The 18,832-nt window shown below is 40.5% G+C and overlaps 2 protein-coding genes across 4 annotated transcripts; one reads left to right on the plus strand and one right to left on the minus strand.

Annotated features, from left to right (window-relative positions):
- Window positions 1–62: 62 nt before the first annotated feature.
- LOC116325023 (zinc finger protein ZFMSA12A-like) lies at window positions 63–12,981 on the minus strand. 3 transcript variants are annotated; one of them, XM_031745825.2, is made up of 12 exons: window positions 12,848–12,981; window positions 11,580–11,782; window positions 9,930–9,998; window positions 7,102–7,194; window positions 6,912–7,010; window positions 6,709–6,832; window positions 6,311–6,611; window positions 6,173–6,219; window positions 5,447–5,559; window positions 4,743–5,256; window positions 3,205–3,660; window positions 63–3,094 (listed from the first exon to the last, which is right to left on the minus strand). In XM_031745825.2, exons 1-12 carry the CDS (start codon window positions 12,849–12,851, stop codon window positions 2,880–2,882), a joined length of 2,238 nt encoding a protein of 745 aa, XP_031601685.2. In that variant the 5' UTR covers window positions 12,852–12,981; the 3' UTR covers window positions 63–2,879. The 3 variants fall into 3 exon arrangements, with proteins under 3 accessions (XP_031601685.2, XP_031601684.2, XP_039462475.1); XM_031745824.2 differs by having other exon boundaries at window positions 7,102–7,197; XM_039606541.1 differs by lacking the exon at window positions 12,848–12,981 and adding an exon at window positions 8,530–8,591 and having other exon boundaries at window positions 11,580–11,596.
- A 49-nt stretch (window positions 12,982–13,030) lies between these two features.
- On the plus strand, window positions 13,031–18,820 carry si:ch211-207l14.1 (putative RING-H2 finger protein ATL71). Its single transcript, XM_031745828.2, has 5 exons — window positions 13,031–13,058; window positions 14,200–14,479; window positions 17,170–17,394; window positions 17,483–17,581; window positions 18,009–18,820. Exons 2-5 carry the CDS (start codon window positions 14,327–14,329, stop codon window positions 18,114–18,116), a joined length of 585 nt encoding a protein of 194 aa, XP_031601688.2. The 5' UTR covers window positions 13,031–13,058; window positions 14,200–14,326; the 3' UTR covers window positions 18,117–18,820.
- The last annotated feature ends 12 nt before the right edge of the window (window positions 18,821–18,832 follow it).

Genomic DNA, 18,832 nt, shown 5'->3' on the forward strand with positions numbered 1-18,832 from the left:
TGGCCTCTGGTGTTATTCAAGCTTTGGTTTGACCTGCAGCAATAAGAGTCAGAGAGTTAAAGTCCCATCAGAGCAGCTTTTATATGAACAAAGATTAAAAAAATCAAACCGGCACAAGGAGGTCAAAGTTCACGCTCAGATACAAACAAGATAGCACAAACAGCCATCTTTACATTTAAGGTCACAGCAGTCACTACAGTGGCAGGCATGGCCTCATAGTCCATTACTATTCTGATAAACAACATATTCTAAACCAGGATTTATTACAAAGACATTACACATGTGGGATATGTTGATAATACTGTAATTTATTAAGGCAATGACGCTGTGTAAACTGAGCACAACTCTGTGAATTTCCCATTCTGACCATTTAACCAAATAAGCCAACGTGATCTTAGGAGTTCCTCTGGAGATTTTTCCAGAAGTTTGTAGCTACCAGCCAACAGATTAACAGTTAACTTAAACAGAGGTTATAGCTGCACTGTACATCCCTGTACTGTTTATATATACATGACAGAGGCTCTAAAGTGTTCTCATTATGTTTGTTTACTCCTGAATCATCTTCATCTGTTGAGCCATTTTCATGGTCTCTTTGACTTCACCAAGTTTCTCCAGCAGTGCTACTCTAGATCTGTTAACCAAAGTTCAATTTAAAGCATTACAGTTACAGCAGCGATACAAACCAACCACCAAATCCAAGCCCAGAGATGACCTCAACTTTACATTATCCTGAGCACCAGTGGGCTATTAACTGTTAAGGAACTCTAAGAGGTAGATTAATAAACTTGTGGTTCCTTCCACTATTTCCCAGATAAAGGCCAAAAGGTCTCCTTAGTCTGCAGCTGGATGGACTAAAACTCCAACATCTGGGAATGCAGCTGAAGATCAGAGCCTGACAGAGGTGGAGAAGCTCCTCACAAACCTGCATCGCAAGCTGCAGTCCAAGATGATGGGAGTTAAAATCTGTTGGCAGGATGAGGGACCCATTGCAGATGCTCTGTTATTTAGACTCAGATTTGGTGTTTCAGATTGTGTGGCTATTCCTGCCTTAGAGGCTAACTGTTTTGGGTGAGAAGACAAGATTTTGGTTGTTTAATTTCCCCGATTTAGTTATCTCCATTCTTTATAATTTAACTAAGTAGAGCACAATTGCTGAAAAGTGCCACAAGGTGGAGCCCCGTTCCTTGCTGTGCTCAACTAGAGTTATAGCACAATACAAAACAGATGATTTTTTGTATAAATATGAAAAACTGAACTTTCCAAGAAGACTGTTGGAGGACTGTAAAATGAAGGCGAAAAGGAGTTCAGACAGCTGAAAACTTTAAAAACTTGTTTGGGTTGATCTTGTTATACCACATAATAATACCACATACAGATAGACAAACAAAGAGGTTTGTAGTTTGGTGTATATTTCAGATTAAGGACAAAGGCTGGAACAATTTTTGTACATGTAAACAGAGTCAGTGACACAAATTGATTAAACACTTTGTTTCACAGCAGAGTAAACATTAAAGTGCTCCAGTCGACCTCGGGGTCTGCAGGGTTCACCGGGTCACGTTTAAGATCACCAAAATAACACTTTAACATCTTTTTAAGTCAAAATCATGAAAAGAAAAATGGCCTTGTATTATCCTATTGGTGTAAGCACGTCCCACCAGTGTGAAACTAACAGATTAGTGATGTAGTAACGTAACGTGTCACTGTACAATAAAACAGTCATTCATTATTTTTACTACCAACAGCAACTGAAGCAACGGACCCTGGACTTACTCCACTAACAGGACAGCGTATTCAGCTTTACTGCTCATCAGTAAAGCATGCGGTGATGCAGCTGTGAACTGAGTGGCAAATATTTGAATTTTCTTTGTAAAACGTTAGAAAAATCTGACGTTTTTTGACCAACAGCTGGAAACTGAGTGAAATTTAGTTTCAATACAAAATGAGAGACCAGAAAATTTACTTTATCGATACTGAATTTGAATGAATCAAGTTTTTACCTGCAATGTTAAAAATTTACTATGTTCCATACATTTTATATTTACCTTTTCAACCATTAAAAAAAAAATTTATCCTTTAATATTTATTTATACATTACTGACATTTTTGCTAACTTAGTCGAGATTTAAGAGTGAAAATTTACTTTTATATTTCATGTCATTCACAAAATATGAAAAATAAATATGTCATGTAAAATATTTATTATGCTCATTGTTATTAATTAGTATTTATTTATTTTTTATTATTTCAACTGTTTTGACTAAATTTATGCAATAAATCTTTTTTAGTCTAGTATAAAAAATTAACAACTTTATTCTTTATTTTTAAAGTTTCTATAAATCTTGAGTATGATTATCTAATTACTGTTTTTTAATAATTAATTAATACTTTTATGAAATAATACTTATGTGTTTTCAACTTTAATTGATTTTTGACCTGGTGTATTCAGGTAAGCAGTCGATTGTGTTGTCATTTACATTTTTCATACATTGGAAGATTTTTTTCCATTTATAGTAAAATAAAAATGTTTGAATGTAAGAAAAACGTAAATGAAAGCATGTCAATAAAAACACATCAGTAAAATATGTTTTAAGTGTTAAAAAAATACAAATAAAATATTCATAAACATTCAAAATAAAGTTTCTTTGATTCGTGAATTAATGATCAAACTCGCTTCATCAGCTGAAGTTGCAGAACTGCTTTCTGTTGTTTCCAGCTGTTAGTTTTGCCTGTAAATCAGATCCACATTGATCACCAGCTCCCACCTCAAACTGCATCACCACAAGTCGACTCAGACTCAGGAATCTGCGATCGATTCACTCACTGCAGGAATGAACGCATGAAACTCGTACAACGCGCACAGTTCTGATTTAAGCACATCCTCAGGGTTCCTCGGCCACCTGCACTGCCGCCACCTCGCCGTCGGCAGTCCGGTGTGTGAGCAGGTGTCTGTTCAGGTGAGTTTTGCGGGTGTAGCTCTTGGTGCAGAAGGTGCAGGCATAGGGACGGATGTTGCTGTGGGACAACATGTGTTTCTTCAGGTCAAACTTCCTCCGTAAACATTTCCCGCACTCCGGACACGAGAACGGCTTCTCTCCTGGAAAACAGACCAAGAGGTGGTCGGATTCAGAACTGGCACAAAAGCATCTGGAGTTACGACAGCATATCTTTGTGTACCGTGATCATGTGACCAGCTTCCTGTCTTACCTGTGTGTATCCTCCGGTGTTCAGTCAGGTGACAGGAAATGGAGAAGGCCTTCCCGCAGTCCTGGCAGACATAGGGCCGCTCGCCCGTGTGCGTCCTCATGTGTTTCTGGAGGTCACCACCGGACGGCCAGCCTTTACCGCACACCGTGCACACGTACGGCCGCTCCCCGGTGTGCCGCCGCACGTGCACGTTGAGGCCGGCGAGTGCGGTGAAGTCTTTGGAGCAGTAGGGGCAGCGGTAGGGCCGCTCCCCAGTGTGTGTCCTCAGGTGGCCCTCCAGGCCGTCGCGGGTCTTGAAGCGCTTGCCGCACTGTGAGCACAGGAAGCGGCTCTCAGCGGTGTGGGTCGCCCGGTGGGACTGCAGGCCGGTGAGCGAGCCGTATGTCTTGCTGCACAGGTCGCACTGGTACGAGCGGAAGGTGTGTGTGCGCTGGTGGATACGAAGCTGGGTCACCCCTGGAGACACAAACATTTAAACACATGTTTAACTTCCTCTGGGAACAGGAGACTCACATCATGGATGTGTGTCAGTATGGATCAGGATCTCGAAGAAATGTTTTCATCACCTTTGTTTAATCTGCGCGGCACAGGAATAAGAAACAAGGACTGGATGCAGGACTAATAAGGTGTACCTAATAAAATGACAGTGCGTGTAAATGCTATTTTGTTCATTAAGTTTGTGTTGTTTCCTTTTTGCGTAAAAATCAGATTTGCATCGAGAGTTGCCACCACACTGGATTTAATGAAACCCTTTCTTAAATCCTGCAGCTGCTTTTACAATGTGAATTATGATCTGAAAATATTTTCCTTTCCCAAGATGAGCTCTACAAATTCTCTATAGGCTCTGTTCACGTGTTTGTTTTACAGCAGCTGGCAGCAAAGTGCTAATGACCAAAACACTGACGACTCGCTGTGTAATACCTTTTTGAGACGGTCTTCATGTTTTTTCCGTAGCACACAGTGGTTACCAGGGGGAGGGAGGCTGTATAGCGTCATGCATCGAAAACAGCGCGCAAGTTAACAGTACATGGTTAACAATCATGTGACTGCAAAACCTGAGCAGGTCTGAGGAAAAGTAAAAAAATAAAAAGTATAGCACTCAATTATTTCGAGCGCTATACATTATGTTGCTTCAGGGTTAATGGGATGAAACATAATTATTCTTTCTTGGAAAATAAATTTTCAGTTGATGACGGTTGTTGATGAGCAAGCTTTTCGTTTTTTAACATTGTGTTGTAGTTCTGAAATGGAAAATAATTATAAAGGAAAATAATGAAAGCAACAGACTCTTGACTGTTTTAGAGCAGCAGCTCAACAGCAATGTTTTGTTCCACCGTCATCCTTTTTCCCAGAAACATCTTTAACAGAGGGCTGACTCAGATGAACTTGATGTAAACCTGCTGTTTGCTGCTCACTGAGTGAGTCAAACACACACAGCCGCCTCGCTGAGCTTTCAAATCCAGATCTGCTGCTAAGAGGTCAATGAGCCCATGGAAAGTGCTCTGAGTTAGTGGGGTTCACTGGTTTCAGTGGTCTACCTGAGAAGGTCTGGTCACAGAAGCGGCAGTTGTAGCGGAGCTTTGCCCCCTCCACCGAGTGCGTCTGCAGGTGTCGCAGCAGCCGCGTCTGTGAGCTGAATGTCTGATCACACATTGTGCAGGTGAGGTCGGGCAGCCGGTGCTGCAGCCGATGGGCGTCCCTCTCCTTGGCCGACTCGAACACCTTGTTACACCGGCTGCAGGTGAAGCCTCCCTTGTCCAGGTGTGTCTGCTTGTGATTGGTCAGGCTGGATAGATGGTGGAACTCCTTGTCGCACTGGACGCAGTGGTAGATGGGGCGTGCCCGGTGTGTGCGCTGGTGCGACAGCAGCTCGGCTTTGGTCTTGAACATGGCGTTGCACTGGAAGCAGGACAGAGACCTGACAGGACGGGGAGGGGGGCTGTTCTGAGGGAGGCGGGGCTCTTTGTCAGCACCGCCAGGTTGAGTCTGTTCGAGCACGGATGTCGTTAAGGCCAAACCGCAGGACCTGTTGGTGCGCAGGTGTCGGATCACCTGCAGACAGTCAGACAAACATCTAAGGGAGTGTGGTATATATATGTATTTTTAATCTAAAATAAATAAATGTATTTCAATTTTTATGTGTGGTCTCATTGATTTATTTTAAGATACTTTTTTTGTTCAAACAGACAAAAAAGTGACCATATAATTACTGGCATGCCACACTGAGACACTGACACACTACCTGTGAGCGGTAGATGAAACATTTGCCACACTGAGGACACTTGTGAGCCACACGCTGGGAATTGTGGGAAATGCTGTGCAGAGCATTAGCTGTGACCTCTGAGCAGGAGAGATCTGATTGAAGAAAGACAGGAAGCTTTAATGACTTGGTTCAGTTTCTATAGCTTTGTCACAATTCTTAGGCCGCATACTTTGAAGGACCCGGCCTTCGCAGTCTACGTGGGCCGGGTCCTGTGAAATAGGACGGTCTAGCCTTCAGATTTGTGTCACCAGCTTTCTGCGCGGGGTCTAGAAACAATGTGCCGGAGTCCACTGTTCTCACCGGCTCTAGTGAGCCTTGACCTCCCGGTCAGCTATCGAGCTGGTGGGTAACAGACATCTCAGAAAACGTCAGAGCACTTTTGCAAATATGTGATGTCTCAATAAACCAAGCAAATATTTGAAGTTTACACGGGTACATTCTCACCTGAAAATATCTTAAGTTTATTTTGTGACCCAGAAAGAGTCATATTAAAACTAAGTAGCTGCCGCCATTGTTGGAAACGGGAATTGGCTAGGCCGCGCTATGAATTCTGGGATAGGTTGGGCCACAAATGATACACCCAACCCATCTTTCAAGTCTGGCTGTGATTTAAACAGCCTACAAATGCGGCCGCTGAAGGATGTGGCCTAGGAATTGGGACACAGCTTATATCTACGTGTGTGTGTGTGTGTGTGTGTGTGTTACCTGTGTCTTCTGATTGGTTGATAATGTCTCCACATGAGTCCCTCAACCTGTCAGGCAAAAGCTGGTTATATTTTGGCTCTGAGGACTCTGAGGGATCCAGGATTATTTAAAAAACAAACAAACAAAAAAAGGTCTCACCTGTCCACCTCCACAACCACAGGTGTGACTGCACATTCATTGCCAACTGCTGCCGAGCTCTCATTGGACGCCTCCAGCTCTGAACCAATCACAGTCTCCTCGATCTCTTCCTGCTCGTCCTCTGTTATCACCACCACCTCCACCTTCACCAGCTCCACGTCCAGCTGCAAGGGGCTACTAACCTCAGGTAGCACATCTGATTGGATCTCCGTTTCAGGTGGAGGAGGGTTGGGATTGATCAATTTAGTGAAAAGGGGGTGGGACCACACAGACAGGAGGGTCTCCTCTGTATCACAACCCACTAAGAAATTAAAAAAACAAAACAAAAAAACATTAAAGATCAGCCAAACTGAGTCTGATTCTCATTTAATTTGATTAGTTCTTGATTACTTACTTACCTGTCGCCAGTGCCTGTCCCTGTAAACAGCTCTGATTGGTCAGCAGCTCCCTCAGATCATCCTTGTCTGCCTTCTGCAGACAGTCCTCCAGCCCAGAGGGGGCAGCATCGAACCAGGAGGCAGCCTGAGATGGATGAATGGCCACATAAATGAAAATGAAATACAGCAGAATTACTGGATTGACTCAAGGTTTTACTGATCACCTGTTTGAAGTTGGGAACAGGAAAGAGCTGCTCGATCCTGGACAGGAAGTCAGATATGAGGGACTGGAGGGCGGAGTCAAACCTCTGGTCAAACACCTCCTGGAAGACAAGCACAGAGAGAGGTGAATGATGGACGGATTGAATAATGGAGCTTTGTGTGAAGCTGATAATTCAAGGTGGCAGCTCTGACCTGTAGGAGGCGTTGAGAATTGTCTGGACTCTTTGTCAATTTGTCGGTGAGCGTCAACAAAGCAGACCAGCATTCGCTTACATCTTCATCCAGCTGCTGAGAGAACAGATGAGAAACAAAAAGAAACTTTTATTTTCAGCAATAACTGAGGACATCAGCCAATAGTTACTATTATTTTTCTAGTTATTATTTTATGAGTGGTCCTATCATTAATGATGCTAGTTTTTATAAGTCTCCAAGCATTTTTCTGCTGAACAATTTTTCTAATAATAATTTTTCTGCTTATTTCTTGTCATTTTCTAAGGCTTGTTTCCATTGTTGATTCTAGCTGTTAATTCTTGGCCAAATGAGCACAGGAAGAAACCATTAAATATTTTTTCCTAAAATAATGTCTCGGTATATGGTATGCATTACCATAGGTTTTCTTATGGTAATGCTAATACAGTCGTGTGAGAAAATTAGGACACACTATGAAAGCCTGTATATTTTAAAATATATTTGGACATATGGATATTTAATATCAATTTTAATGATACTGAGGGATCCAAATAATATAACTAAACAATTAAAAATAAGAAAAGCCTTTTTAAAACTTTATGTGAAATGTAATTTAAAAAACAATTTCTGGTGTAGAATAAATTAGGACACCCCACCTGTTATCCCGCTTAAAATGGTTAAAAATCACACACAGGTGTATCACGTCAGGTGCACATGATCAGTACATCTTTACCCATCATTTTAAAGGGGCCTTGCCTATTTAAAACCTCAGATTTAGTTTGGTGGTCTCCTGACTGTTGAAGTGTTGAAGTGAGCGCCATGGTGAGATCTAAGAGCTGTCTGATGCCCTCAGAAAGAAAATTGTTTCTGTTTATGAGTCTGGTAAGGGATTCAAAAAGATCTCAAAAGAATTTGACATCAGCCATTCCACCATCTGGAAAACTGTTTACAAGTAGAGGACATTCAAAACAACTGCCACCATGCCCAGGTCTGGCTGTCCAAGCATATTCACCCGCAGAGCAGACGCTAAAAAAAACTCATCAAAAATCCTAAAATGTCATCATAGGAACTACAGCAGGCTCTGGCTACTGTCATTGTGAAAGTGCATGACTCTACTATCAGAAAGAGACTACACAAGTTTGAGTTTCATGGGAAGTGTGCAAGGAGGAAACCTTTGCTCTCTTAGAGAAACATTAAGGCCAGACTGAAGTTTGCCAGAGCAAATGTAGACAAAGACCATGACTTCTGGAATAATGTTCTTTGGACAGATGGGTCTAAAACTGAATTATTTAGACACCAGAACAGTAGACATGTTCGGCATAAACCAAATACAGCCTTCCAAGAAAAGAACCTCATACCAACTGTGAAGCATGGAGGTGGCAGTATTGTAGTTTGGGGATGCTTTGCTGCAGCAGCACCTGGCCAGCTCACCATCATAGAATCCATCATGAATTCTGTGTATCAGAGGGTGCTTGAAGAACATGTGAAACCATCTGTAAAAAAACATTAAGGCTGAAGTGGAACTGGACACTGCAACATGACGTTGCACGTCACGTGAGGTGACTTAAAACAGACTGTATATGCCACAAAACCCTCAAACATCTCACAGCTGAAAGAATTCTGCATTGAGGAGTGAACCAAACTTGCTTCTGATCGATGTCAGAGACCGGTAAAAGGCTACAAAAGGCATCTCACTGAAGTTATATCAGCCAAAGGGGGCAACACTAGTTATTAGGGGGTAGGGTGTCCTAACTTTGTCCTCCATTAAAATACACATTTTTGTTCATATTTGTTTTTATGTGTAATTTTTTGTTGTTGTTGTTGTTTAATTGCAACTAAGTCACTTTCTTTTCCAGTAATACATGAAAACATGATTGGACAATGATATGTGAACATTTCTTAATAAAGAGCAGATTATTTAATGGGGTGTCCTAATTTTCTCACATGACTGCATGAAAGGCAGCAGAAGTTCAACTGATAATGGAGAACAACGACATGGTTAATGTCATGAAGACCAATTGTACAATCGAAGTTTAGATATGGACGGCTGAAAGCACGAAAACATCTTAGCAATTCATTTAAAGAAGGAAATATTGAAATGTGCTGCATTAATGATTCACTGCTTTTTAACATATTAAAAAAATTCATTAGTTTAAATTGTTTGTAATTTAAATAAATATTCCAATTAATGTTTAAAAAATGTAAAATGAATACTGATATGAGGCATTTTCAGTTATTTAAAATATATATTTAAATATATTTTAGTGCACTGATAAAGGTGCAGGATGTTCCATCTTAAATATTTGTTATAAAATATTATATTGTTAATTAGAATTTTTTATTTTTTTTTTAAAAGCCAAAATAAAACACACAGGGCTGGTGTTGGTTTCCAACATTTATCAGATTGATTACACCATTAATCAATAAAGAGCTGGGGTGCAGTGAAGTGACACAGATCATGTGAGCCTGTCCAGTAATCTCCCTGCTCTCTCTCCTGGGCTTCAGTACCTGGATTAACAGGCTTCAGGCCAGAGCAGCACAGAGAGCAAAGAGCTGCTTTTGGTACTAAATGAGATAATTTCAAGTCATTATTTTTTTTGAGAAAGGTCCCAATTTAGTGCTGCCCAAACATTTAACAAGCTGAAGAGCTGTAGACACACACTCACTATTAACCTGGTTTTCTTTTGCTTTTGTCATGAAATAAAGGATTTAATCAATTATTTCCAGTGAAGTGACTTTTCATGTTGAATCCTTTACTGAAATCACAGGAAACAGTTTGAATAAAAATAATTTTTAGACACAGTCGTAGTCTGAATTACTTGTGGTCTCACCGTTGCCTCAGAGTGGATCCTGTCTAGGTGGGAATGGATGGCAGCTGATTTTGGTTCTGACAACGTGACCTAAAGAAAAAAAAAAACACAACAACAAAAACCAACATAATCTGACATGTCCCTTCAATGTTAAAAAGGTAAAGTAACACACTCTATTTTGTTTAAAGTTTACATTTTAACATTTAGTGATATACCTAACTATAAAATAACTCAAATGAAATTCAAATGAACCAAGAACAGAACCCTGAGGAACACCATGGAGAAAAAAACCCCCCTATTTATTACATTTACATTGCTTATTTAACACTTGTGCATGAACTTTCCTGAGTTCCTGTAACTGTTTCGTCCTCTAAACACTGTGGAAACTAGTGTAGAAATGTTTAGCTTATTTTAGAGTTTAGACATGTAGGAATGTTTAGTTTGTTTTAGAGTTTAGAAATGTGTTAAGATAGAATGTAGAATTATGGTAGAGACACTGACACTGCCCTGGATATAAATAAAGGCCTGACTGTGTCATGAACTTAGGAGTAGATCTTAGGAGACCCTCCCCAGTTGAACTGTGAAAGTAAGACAAAGAGGAGTTAATGCTGAGTGGAAATTCCCCAAAGGATACCTGTGTGGGGGTCTCAACATGTAACTTGATAACTGTGGTCTGGAAGGGAGATGGTTTTTATGGCCCCTAGGAAGAGACACACACCCACAGTGTTTTAACTGATATACTCACACATCCACATGCACACTCACTCACGTGCACTCACATAGACACGTGGGTACGCGCACACACAGGCACTCACGTGCTCGTGCATACACACACAGACATACAGAGTTTCCAGCACACCATGGGGGATTTATGATGGGGTCGCCTCTATAAAGCTGGCTGGAACTAACAAAGGGGTGAAGATTGTTTCAGAGGGACACCGGCCTCGTCTTCCCTTCTAGAAGTGCATGCTTAAATGAAGATGAATAAAGATGAATAAAGATTTTGTAAAAATAACTACTGAAGTTCCGGTGCCATTTCTGGATCCCTCGACGAATAAAAGAACCGGGGTAAAACTGATTTCGCAACACTAGGAACTATCAATGTTAATATAAAACCATTTTGGGGACTTTGGGGGTTTTCTACTACAGACCAGGCACTCTGCAGCACAAGAGGAACCTTTAAGTAAAGTCTAGCTAGTATGCAACCATCTTGATAAAGACTTCCGACACTTATTTCATCACTTGTTCAGAAGCTTTATTTATTTTAATATTGAAGGTCACTTGGAGATGAAAACTGCATCAGTATCTTTGTTGCTATTACACTAATACCCAGGTACACAGAGTATACGCTCCTCTCTCAGATGTTGTACAGCATGCATGACATATACATCATATACATCAGATGTGGTCCTATTTTAGTTTCTTTGACATGGTAACCTTCAATCTTTCCAGTTATTTTAGAGAAGGAGAGGCACATTTCTCTACATCTGTAATGTAACTTCTTTTGAAGAAATGTGTGGTCATGCCGTACAGATTTAATTAACGCTTAAAGTTGTTATTCCTTATCCAGCCAACATAATGTGTTAAAAACAGGTGGGAAAAGGGAACTATTGGATAGTTCATGAAACCTTCAAATTCAGGTGTTACATTCTCTCCTTGCAAAACACCAACCTTTGCCCTCAGAGCCAGCAGCAGCAGACACCTCTGTCTGTCCGTCAGCAGTTGCGGGACGGCCTCAGTCACCAGGGAAACAAAGTCCTCCAGCATCCCATAATGCTTCACCATTTCGTGCCGTGCGACCTGCCACATCGCCGCTGTTAGCAGGCGGAGAGGCGGGACGAGGAGACGCAGAGAGGAGAGGGGGCGGAGGGAAGCTGCCGGAGAGGACAGGTTGACATGTCAGAGCAGGAAGCATCACTTATCTGGGTCAGTGTCAGGAGCTGCTGCACGCACACCAACCAGGACTCTGTTATTCTTACTTAATGCAACTGTAACAATATGTAGGAAACTCAGAATGTAACAGACTTTAGTTTGTCAGGGCAGGTAAATTAGATATGTGCCCATATAAAATTTAAAAAAGGCTCATTAAGGTGTGCCACTTTGGCCACACCCTAATCATATTGATAATTATTACAATTTATAAACAGACAAACTGTTATCAGTAAACAAATGAGGTGAAAATATTTCAGGAAGTTTAAGATCTTCTGATTAAACCAGAGAATTCCGAAGTTTGAAAAATGTAACTTGGGAGTTTGCCTGGCAAAAGAAGCTACCAAACTCTGTTAAAAAAAAAATCTCAGTATTTTAAAAGTCAATGCTTATGATCGACTGAATGCATTTAATAAAACTGCACTAAATACATCTAAATAATTACAATATATAGTTTTAAATCGGCACAGTTTGATATAATATAGCTTTACTTAGACCTTGGAGTGTCATGTTTACCTTTAGTCCCATTAGTGATCGTTAAATGTCAATCAGATTGGTGTGTTGGTGAATTACAGCTTATTCTACTATTGTGAATGCACTGTTGGCAATATAGGGATTAGTGACTTACATGACAGCCAAACTGCTGCTAATTAACAGTTTAAATACCGTTAAAATACAAGCAGCCATCTGCACAGTCTATCAGTGATATATACGACTTTTATCATAAGCAATCCAAGCTTGATGCGTTACAAATACGCCGAATTAAAGTGTAGCTACAATCGACTTATTATCAGCTGTTAGAGGCTAATCAATAAAGATTAACCTTTCAAAAACTAAGAACATATTTAAAAAGCAAAATCTTTGCATAGAGTTTGGTTAGTATGGGTGCATGCGCACAAGTTGGTGCTAGTTGGCTATCGCTCGGTAATTAACAAAAGAGACAAAAATCCTGATTTATTTTTAAAGAGCACCAGAATAACCGATAAGAGAACAGACTAGTAAGCACATACCCATTCCGCGTGCAAACCCACTCACTGTAAGCCCAATTTTTTCCAAAATGTTAGCTACAGAGGCTAACGGTTAACTGTTTACACTACAGCTACTGACGGCTCCGCCCCCTTTATACCGGAACCTTTTTTGAAGAGCCAAAGAAACACATCCGGTGCACGCGTGCGTAGCAGTGGGGTTTATTTTCGTCCGTGATCCAGGTGAGTGGAACAGGTGTGGCTTAAAGGTCATTATTTGTGCTTAAGAATAGAGTTTATCCTCGTTTTACCTCCTCAGCAGGTTCACTCCTGAACAAGTTGAGAAACTTTACTTATTTAATATGATTGTATTTAATTCTATAGTAAAAAGAGTTAGAGAGCAAAAATCATGATTAGGACAAAATTGTATCAATTAACTAAAATCCAAAATCTGATATTGATAATTACCTTAAAGAAAATTTTTTAACAATTAAAAAAATTCATTAGTTTAAATTGTTTGTAATTTAAATAAATATTACAATTAATGTTTGAAAAAATCTAAAATGAATACTGATATGAGGCATTTTCAGTTATTTAAAATATATATTTAAATACATTTTAGTGCACTGATAAAGGTGCAGGATGTTCCATCTTAAATATTTGTTATAAAATATTATATTGTTAATTAGATTTTTTTAAAGCCAAAATAAAACACACAGGGCTGGTGCTGGTTTCCAACATTTATCAGATTGATTACACCACTAATCAATAAAGAGCTGGGGTGCAGTGAAGTGACACAGATCCTGTAAGCCTGTCCAGTAATCTCCCTGCTCTCTCTCCTGGGCTTCAGTACCTGGATTAACAGGCTTCAGGCCAGAGCAGCACAGAGAGCAAAGAGACACTCGAAATACAGAAAACACAAACAATACCAGCAGTGAATGTGGAAGAGCTGGAGGCCGGACTTTGTGTGGACTTCGGATGGATCTGCGGGGGGTGGAGAGAGGTCGACAGTCAGGCCTGTTCCTTGGAGGCTCCTCGGCTCCTGCTGGCCTCCTCTATGGCCGTCTGGCTGCCAAATGCTGGAAATGAGCCTCTGTGTTTCTTGTTTCTTCATTTAAATAATTTATTGTAGCTTTCAACCAAGACTTAAGAACATATTTTTGCTTTAAGTCGACCCAGCATTATTTTAAGCCAGCCTGGCATGCGTGGTTATAATCTACCATAACCTGGCTGTAGCTTCATTGAGCCAGCTTTCACATGGTCACAGCTTGTAAGTGTGCTTGTAGATTTTTCATGATTTACACCACAGTTTTATCAGGAAACAGTCTGTTTGTTGCTGCTGTAGCGTTCTGCACCACAAGGGTAAACATACATATCCTCGTAATGGATCCTGACAGAGAAGAAGCTGAAGTATTTTCGGACCCCGAGGACCCATTTGCTCTAACAGCAGAGGATAAGGAACAGGAGGAGGATGAGGAGGACGAGGATGATGATGAGGAAGATGCCAGGATCTTCAATGCTTGGATGCAGCGGTACCGGGGAGGGGAACAGCAGAGTAAAGTAGGAGAGGAAGAAGTTGAAGATGACGAGTCAGAGGGAGGAAGACTTAAAAGCAGAAGCAGCCCGGAGCTTCCGGCCGCGGTAAAGTCAGGCCGCCGAGCATCACTGCCATGTCCGGTAAGAACACCAGTAACTGTACAACTCCAGACCAACTGTAAAGTGCAGTAGTGTGTTGTCAAAGGGAGGGGTAGTCGTTAATGCTTGCCTTCTTTGATATGCTGAGCCATAATTAAGATTCAAATGTTGTTGTGGACAAGTGGTCAATCACAGGAACTTAAGCAGAAGAAGTTCTTCAAATGCTCAAAAATTGGAAACATTCCTTAGTGATACAGTCCTAAGCTCAAGAGCAGCTAGTAATAGGTTGTTTGTTGAGATTTTGTTCATTTTGTCAAGTGCTGTCTTCAAGGTCAAGAAACAGTTCATCTCCTCTATCATTCGGGAAGAGTCATTCAGTCTAGAGGGTGATGGCCATCTGGCTGTGTGGATACTCGTGGTCTAATTGGGATACAGTGGTCAGTCGCTCCTTTTAACTTGTGCATGACCTGCTTCCCGTCTTGCCATGATGGGGAAGGTAATGAGAATTGAATTCATGCATTACAATATCTTGTCCACAGTTCTTGGAGCCAAAGATTTTTTGATGCAGTCTTTAGTCTTGCTTTCAAAGATAAGATATAGTGCTCAGGCTACCAGAAGAAGTTCAGGCTGAAAACTGGTGTGGGCATCTGATGCAAATTCCTGCTGAATTGTGCTGCTGGTGGCAGTCCCAGAGCACACTGAGTAAGAGCAATTTGGGATGATATCTGGCAAACATTCCTTAAGCCTTAGCTTCCCAGCTGAGGTCTATTTTTTGATGTATTCAGACTGTATCCAGAATCCAGAGCTAGAGCTACTAGCAGAGTACCTGGCAGGAACCTAATAATTAATCTAATTTGCCTCCAACTTGAACAAATCCTTAGTCTGCTACCAGAAAAACCCAACAGACAAGCATGGAGACCTTTCATGTCCATCCCACAAGGTAAACACAGCCATTAACTTTTCTGCACCACTATATAATTTACCCTGAAAAATACAACAATCACATATCACCAGAAAAATAACTGGAAGAGAGCATCATAGGACTCTGGAATTGAAAATGTGCCGGGCTTGCTCTTTTGAAGTAGATTCCAGTGGATGGCAACCGATTATGCATTAAGAATGTCTGCCCTTTAACCAGTGTGGTAATTTAACTGTGGTTACATTTGCTGTGCTTTTTTTGGGTTAATGTCACAAACAACTTATAGAAATTTGTAATCCAGTGCAAGATAACCCTACTCATGTTGTTGGAATATCGTGAAACGTGTCTCTTGATGTATCATCATGTATCTCAATAATTTTGAGAGAGATAAATTTTGCCAGTAATCAAAGTGACTTCATCCTTCTCTTGGAGGGACCGTGAGTTCACAATAATGTGTTGTAATGGGTTCACAACACAAGACTGTGACTATTCATAATAAAGGATGAACATATCCAATGTGACATCAAACATTGTTTTGTACTGTCTGGTGATGAGACTTCAAGCTAAGTGTTTTCATTGTCCCCCACCTTGTGTTTGGAAGTTAGACGTGACCTCAAGGCCATGGTTCTCAGTCAGAAAAGGATGGAGTGCCAACTATGGATTGGAAGTGAGTTGCTGCCCAAAGTGAAGGAGTTTATATCAGGGTTTGTTTACAAGTCAGGGAAGAGAGGAGCACGTGATTGACAGTCAGATTGGTGCAGTGTCTGCAGTGAGGTGACACTGTATTTGTCTGTTGCAGTTAAAAAAGAGTTAAAAGAATCAGATCTCACATAGAAGCAGAAGATATGAGTTCCCTCTGATGTCTGTGATCTCCCTTTGAGACAGGGGATCAGAGCAGAGCTGCTACTCCTGCACACTGAAAGAAGCCAGTTGAGGTAGTTTGGGCATCTAGTTATGATACATCCTGGATGCCTCATAGGTGAGGTGATTCAGGTATTTGCAACTAGAAGAAAGAACTAGGACAAGTTGGAGATGGTCTGTCTTCAAGTTGTCTTGGATTCACCTTGGTCCCCCCTCAGAGGTGCTGGAGGAGGTGGCTAGCGAGTAGGAGACTGATGGATATCTTGTTTCAAGACTTTATCATCTAGCTCTTTCCTTTTCTCATAGCATTGTAGTGAGGGATGATCAGGAGCAAATGGTGCCTGTTTTAATGCAGTTACCATTAAAAACCAGTTGTATCAGTTTATATCAGTCATACTTTCAGTCGTCAGGGTGTTCACAGCTCATGATCTCTGTCATCCATAAACCAATGTCTTATTTACTGTTTTCTAACCTTCAGCCTTGCAGTTTGGTTATAAGGGAAGTAAAGACTCCCAGAGGTGCTAATGAAGCTTTTAGGTACATGTTCTTGTTTGTTTTTTGTTAATGGGATAACTGGGTCAGTGAGTCTTTTGTTTGTTCAAGACTTTTTTTAACTGCAGAAAAAAATTAGAAACAAAGAAATAAAACTGTGAGAAAGAAGGAAGACAAATATTTACAGAGAGTAATGAGTTAAATGTTTATTATAAGCAGTCCACTGACATTTCAGTTTTTTAAATCATCCTTCAGTTTTGTATAGTGAGTATTGACTTTAATGTGTACTTTTTCACTTTATTAGTCATATTTTTCTTCTTACTTTGCTTTATGATCTTATATACTATATTTGCAGTTCGTATTCAGCATTTTGTGCCTGTAAATTACTTTGAATTGCATTTAGCGTTTATGCTCTCTGCATGAAGTTTGATTGATTAATTCATTGATCTTCTGTCTTCAGTCCACTCTGTCGGCCATGCAGCTGTCTCGTCTCCACTCGTCCACTCAGGCTCCGGTGACGGCGAGGGTTTTGTTGCGTCGCTCTTCCTCCCGCCGCCTTCTTCCATCACCTATGGAGGCCGCTGTGCCCACCTCAGAGCGCAGGCAATCTCTCATACCCACAATCCCCGAGGTTGTGCCATCTGAGAGGCGGGGACAGTTCAGAAGACGTAATGTCATGTCGCTGGTGTGTAGACGCACTTCCCGATTTATATAAGACAAAATTAAATTGTGTTTTTAGGCTCTTTGTGACTTTAATTGTTTGTGTGTTCCAGAGTGATGCTTATAGTGTGTGTCTGATCTGTCATAATGACTTAAATAACGGCGCTGGTGGCACCAGAGAGCTACAGTGCACACACACCTTCCACAAAGAGGTAACACATACCAGCAACAACATCAACACATAAACCTTTTCTTGGGTTAAAAGTTGGGCAACCATAGACGGGTCACAAGTAAACTCAGCACAGACAGATGGACCCTGGAGGGTTATAGAGGTCCAATGAAGCCCCTGTCTAAGTTGGATGAAGAGGTCAAGTAGATGACTGCAGACACTCATACAATGACAGAGTCACTAAAATAGGTTTAAAACAAGCTTAGTTTCCCCCTTTTTAAAATTTTGTAAGAAATGAAAGACATGTTAGTCCAGTCTTCCTCTGAGACGTTTTAGGCCATTCATTAGTGAGAAAAAGATGCAACCACTATAAAAACATCTTTTTGACTCAATGGTCTTGTTCCTCTACATGCTGGTGCTCCAGGACTCCATGATGGTAACGTACTCTCTTATGCCTTCTCTTTCCTCAGTGTATCGAGGAGTGGTTGTGGAGGAAACAGTGCTGTCCAACATGTCACGTTCAGGTGTCCATGCCACAGCCATCTTACTGGAGCTCCAGCAGGGTCATAATCCCCTAACATCACCAGGAAAAACGTCAATTAAACTGGACTTTATTGGATAACCGCTTTATTAAAGCCCAGTGAATTTATCATTGTCTTTCAGAATATTATCAGAAGAGGAGCGTGACTTTTGACGCAAAACGTTATTCAATAGATTAAAAGACAAAAAGATTAACACTCAGTATTTATATAAGGAAACATCCTGTCTTTTATTTGTCTCCATTTTGAGCCACACTGGTTTCAACAACCAGGTTATCCTGAGAATAAGGGAGTGTATTCCCTGTTTTAACACCCATATCATCTCAGTGTGATACAAATAAGTCATAGTGGATTAGAAACATATAGTAAAGGACCAACGCTGAAGCTGGAGAACAACCAAAATAACCTCATGTATGTTTTTTTTTCCTTTTTGTCTTCTTTTTATGGTAACTTTAACAGTATTTTAATGACTTTAAAATAAAATGTAATTGTGTCCGAGGAGAAAAATATGGTGCAGACATAACAAATTCCCAGTCTTAGAAAAAGTTTGGGGTTTTTTACTTCTAAAACTAATTATAGTTTCTTCTGCTAGTCTGTTATTCTCTATTTTTATTTGTTTTTTTCTTGTTCTATATTTTATCATTTCATTTGTCTTTTGGTGTGAATATTCCTATATTTTATTTGCAGATAATCACTCAGTTATCAATTTATATCAATTTTAAACGAGCTCTACCAATAAATGAACTGAAGGGAAC

The sequence above is a fragment of the Oreochromis aureus genome, linkage group 23, assembly GCF_013358895.1.
Source record: "Oreochromis aureus strain Israel breed Guangdong linkage group 23, ZZ_aureus, whole genome shotgun sequence".
Taxonomy (NCBI): domain Eukaryota; kingdom Metazoa; phylum Chordata; class Actinopteri; order Cichliformes; family Cichlidae; genus Oreochromis; species Oreochromis aureus.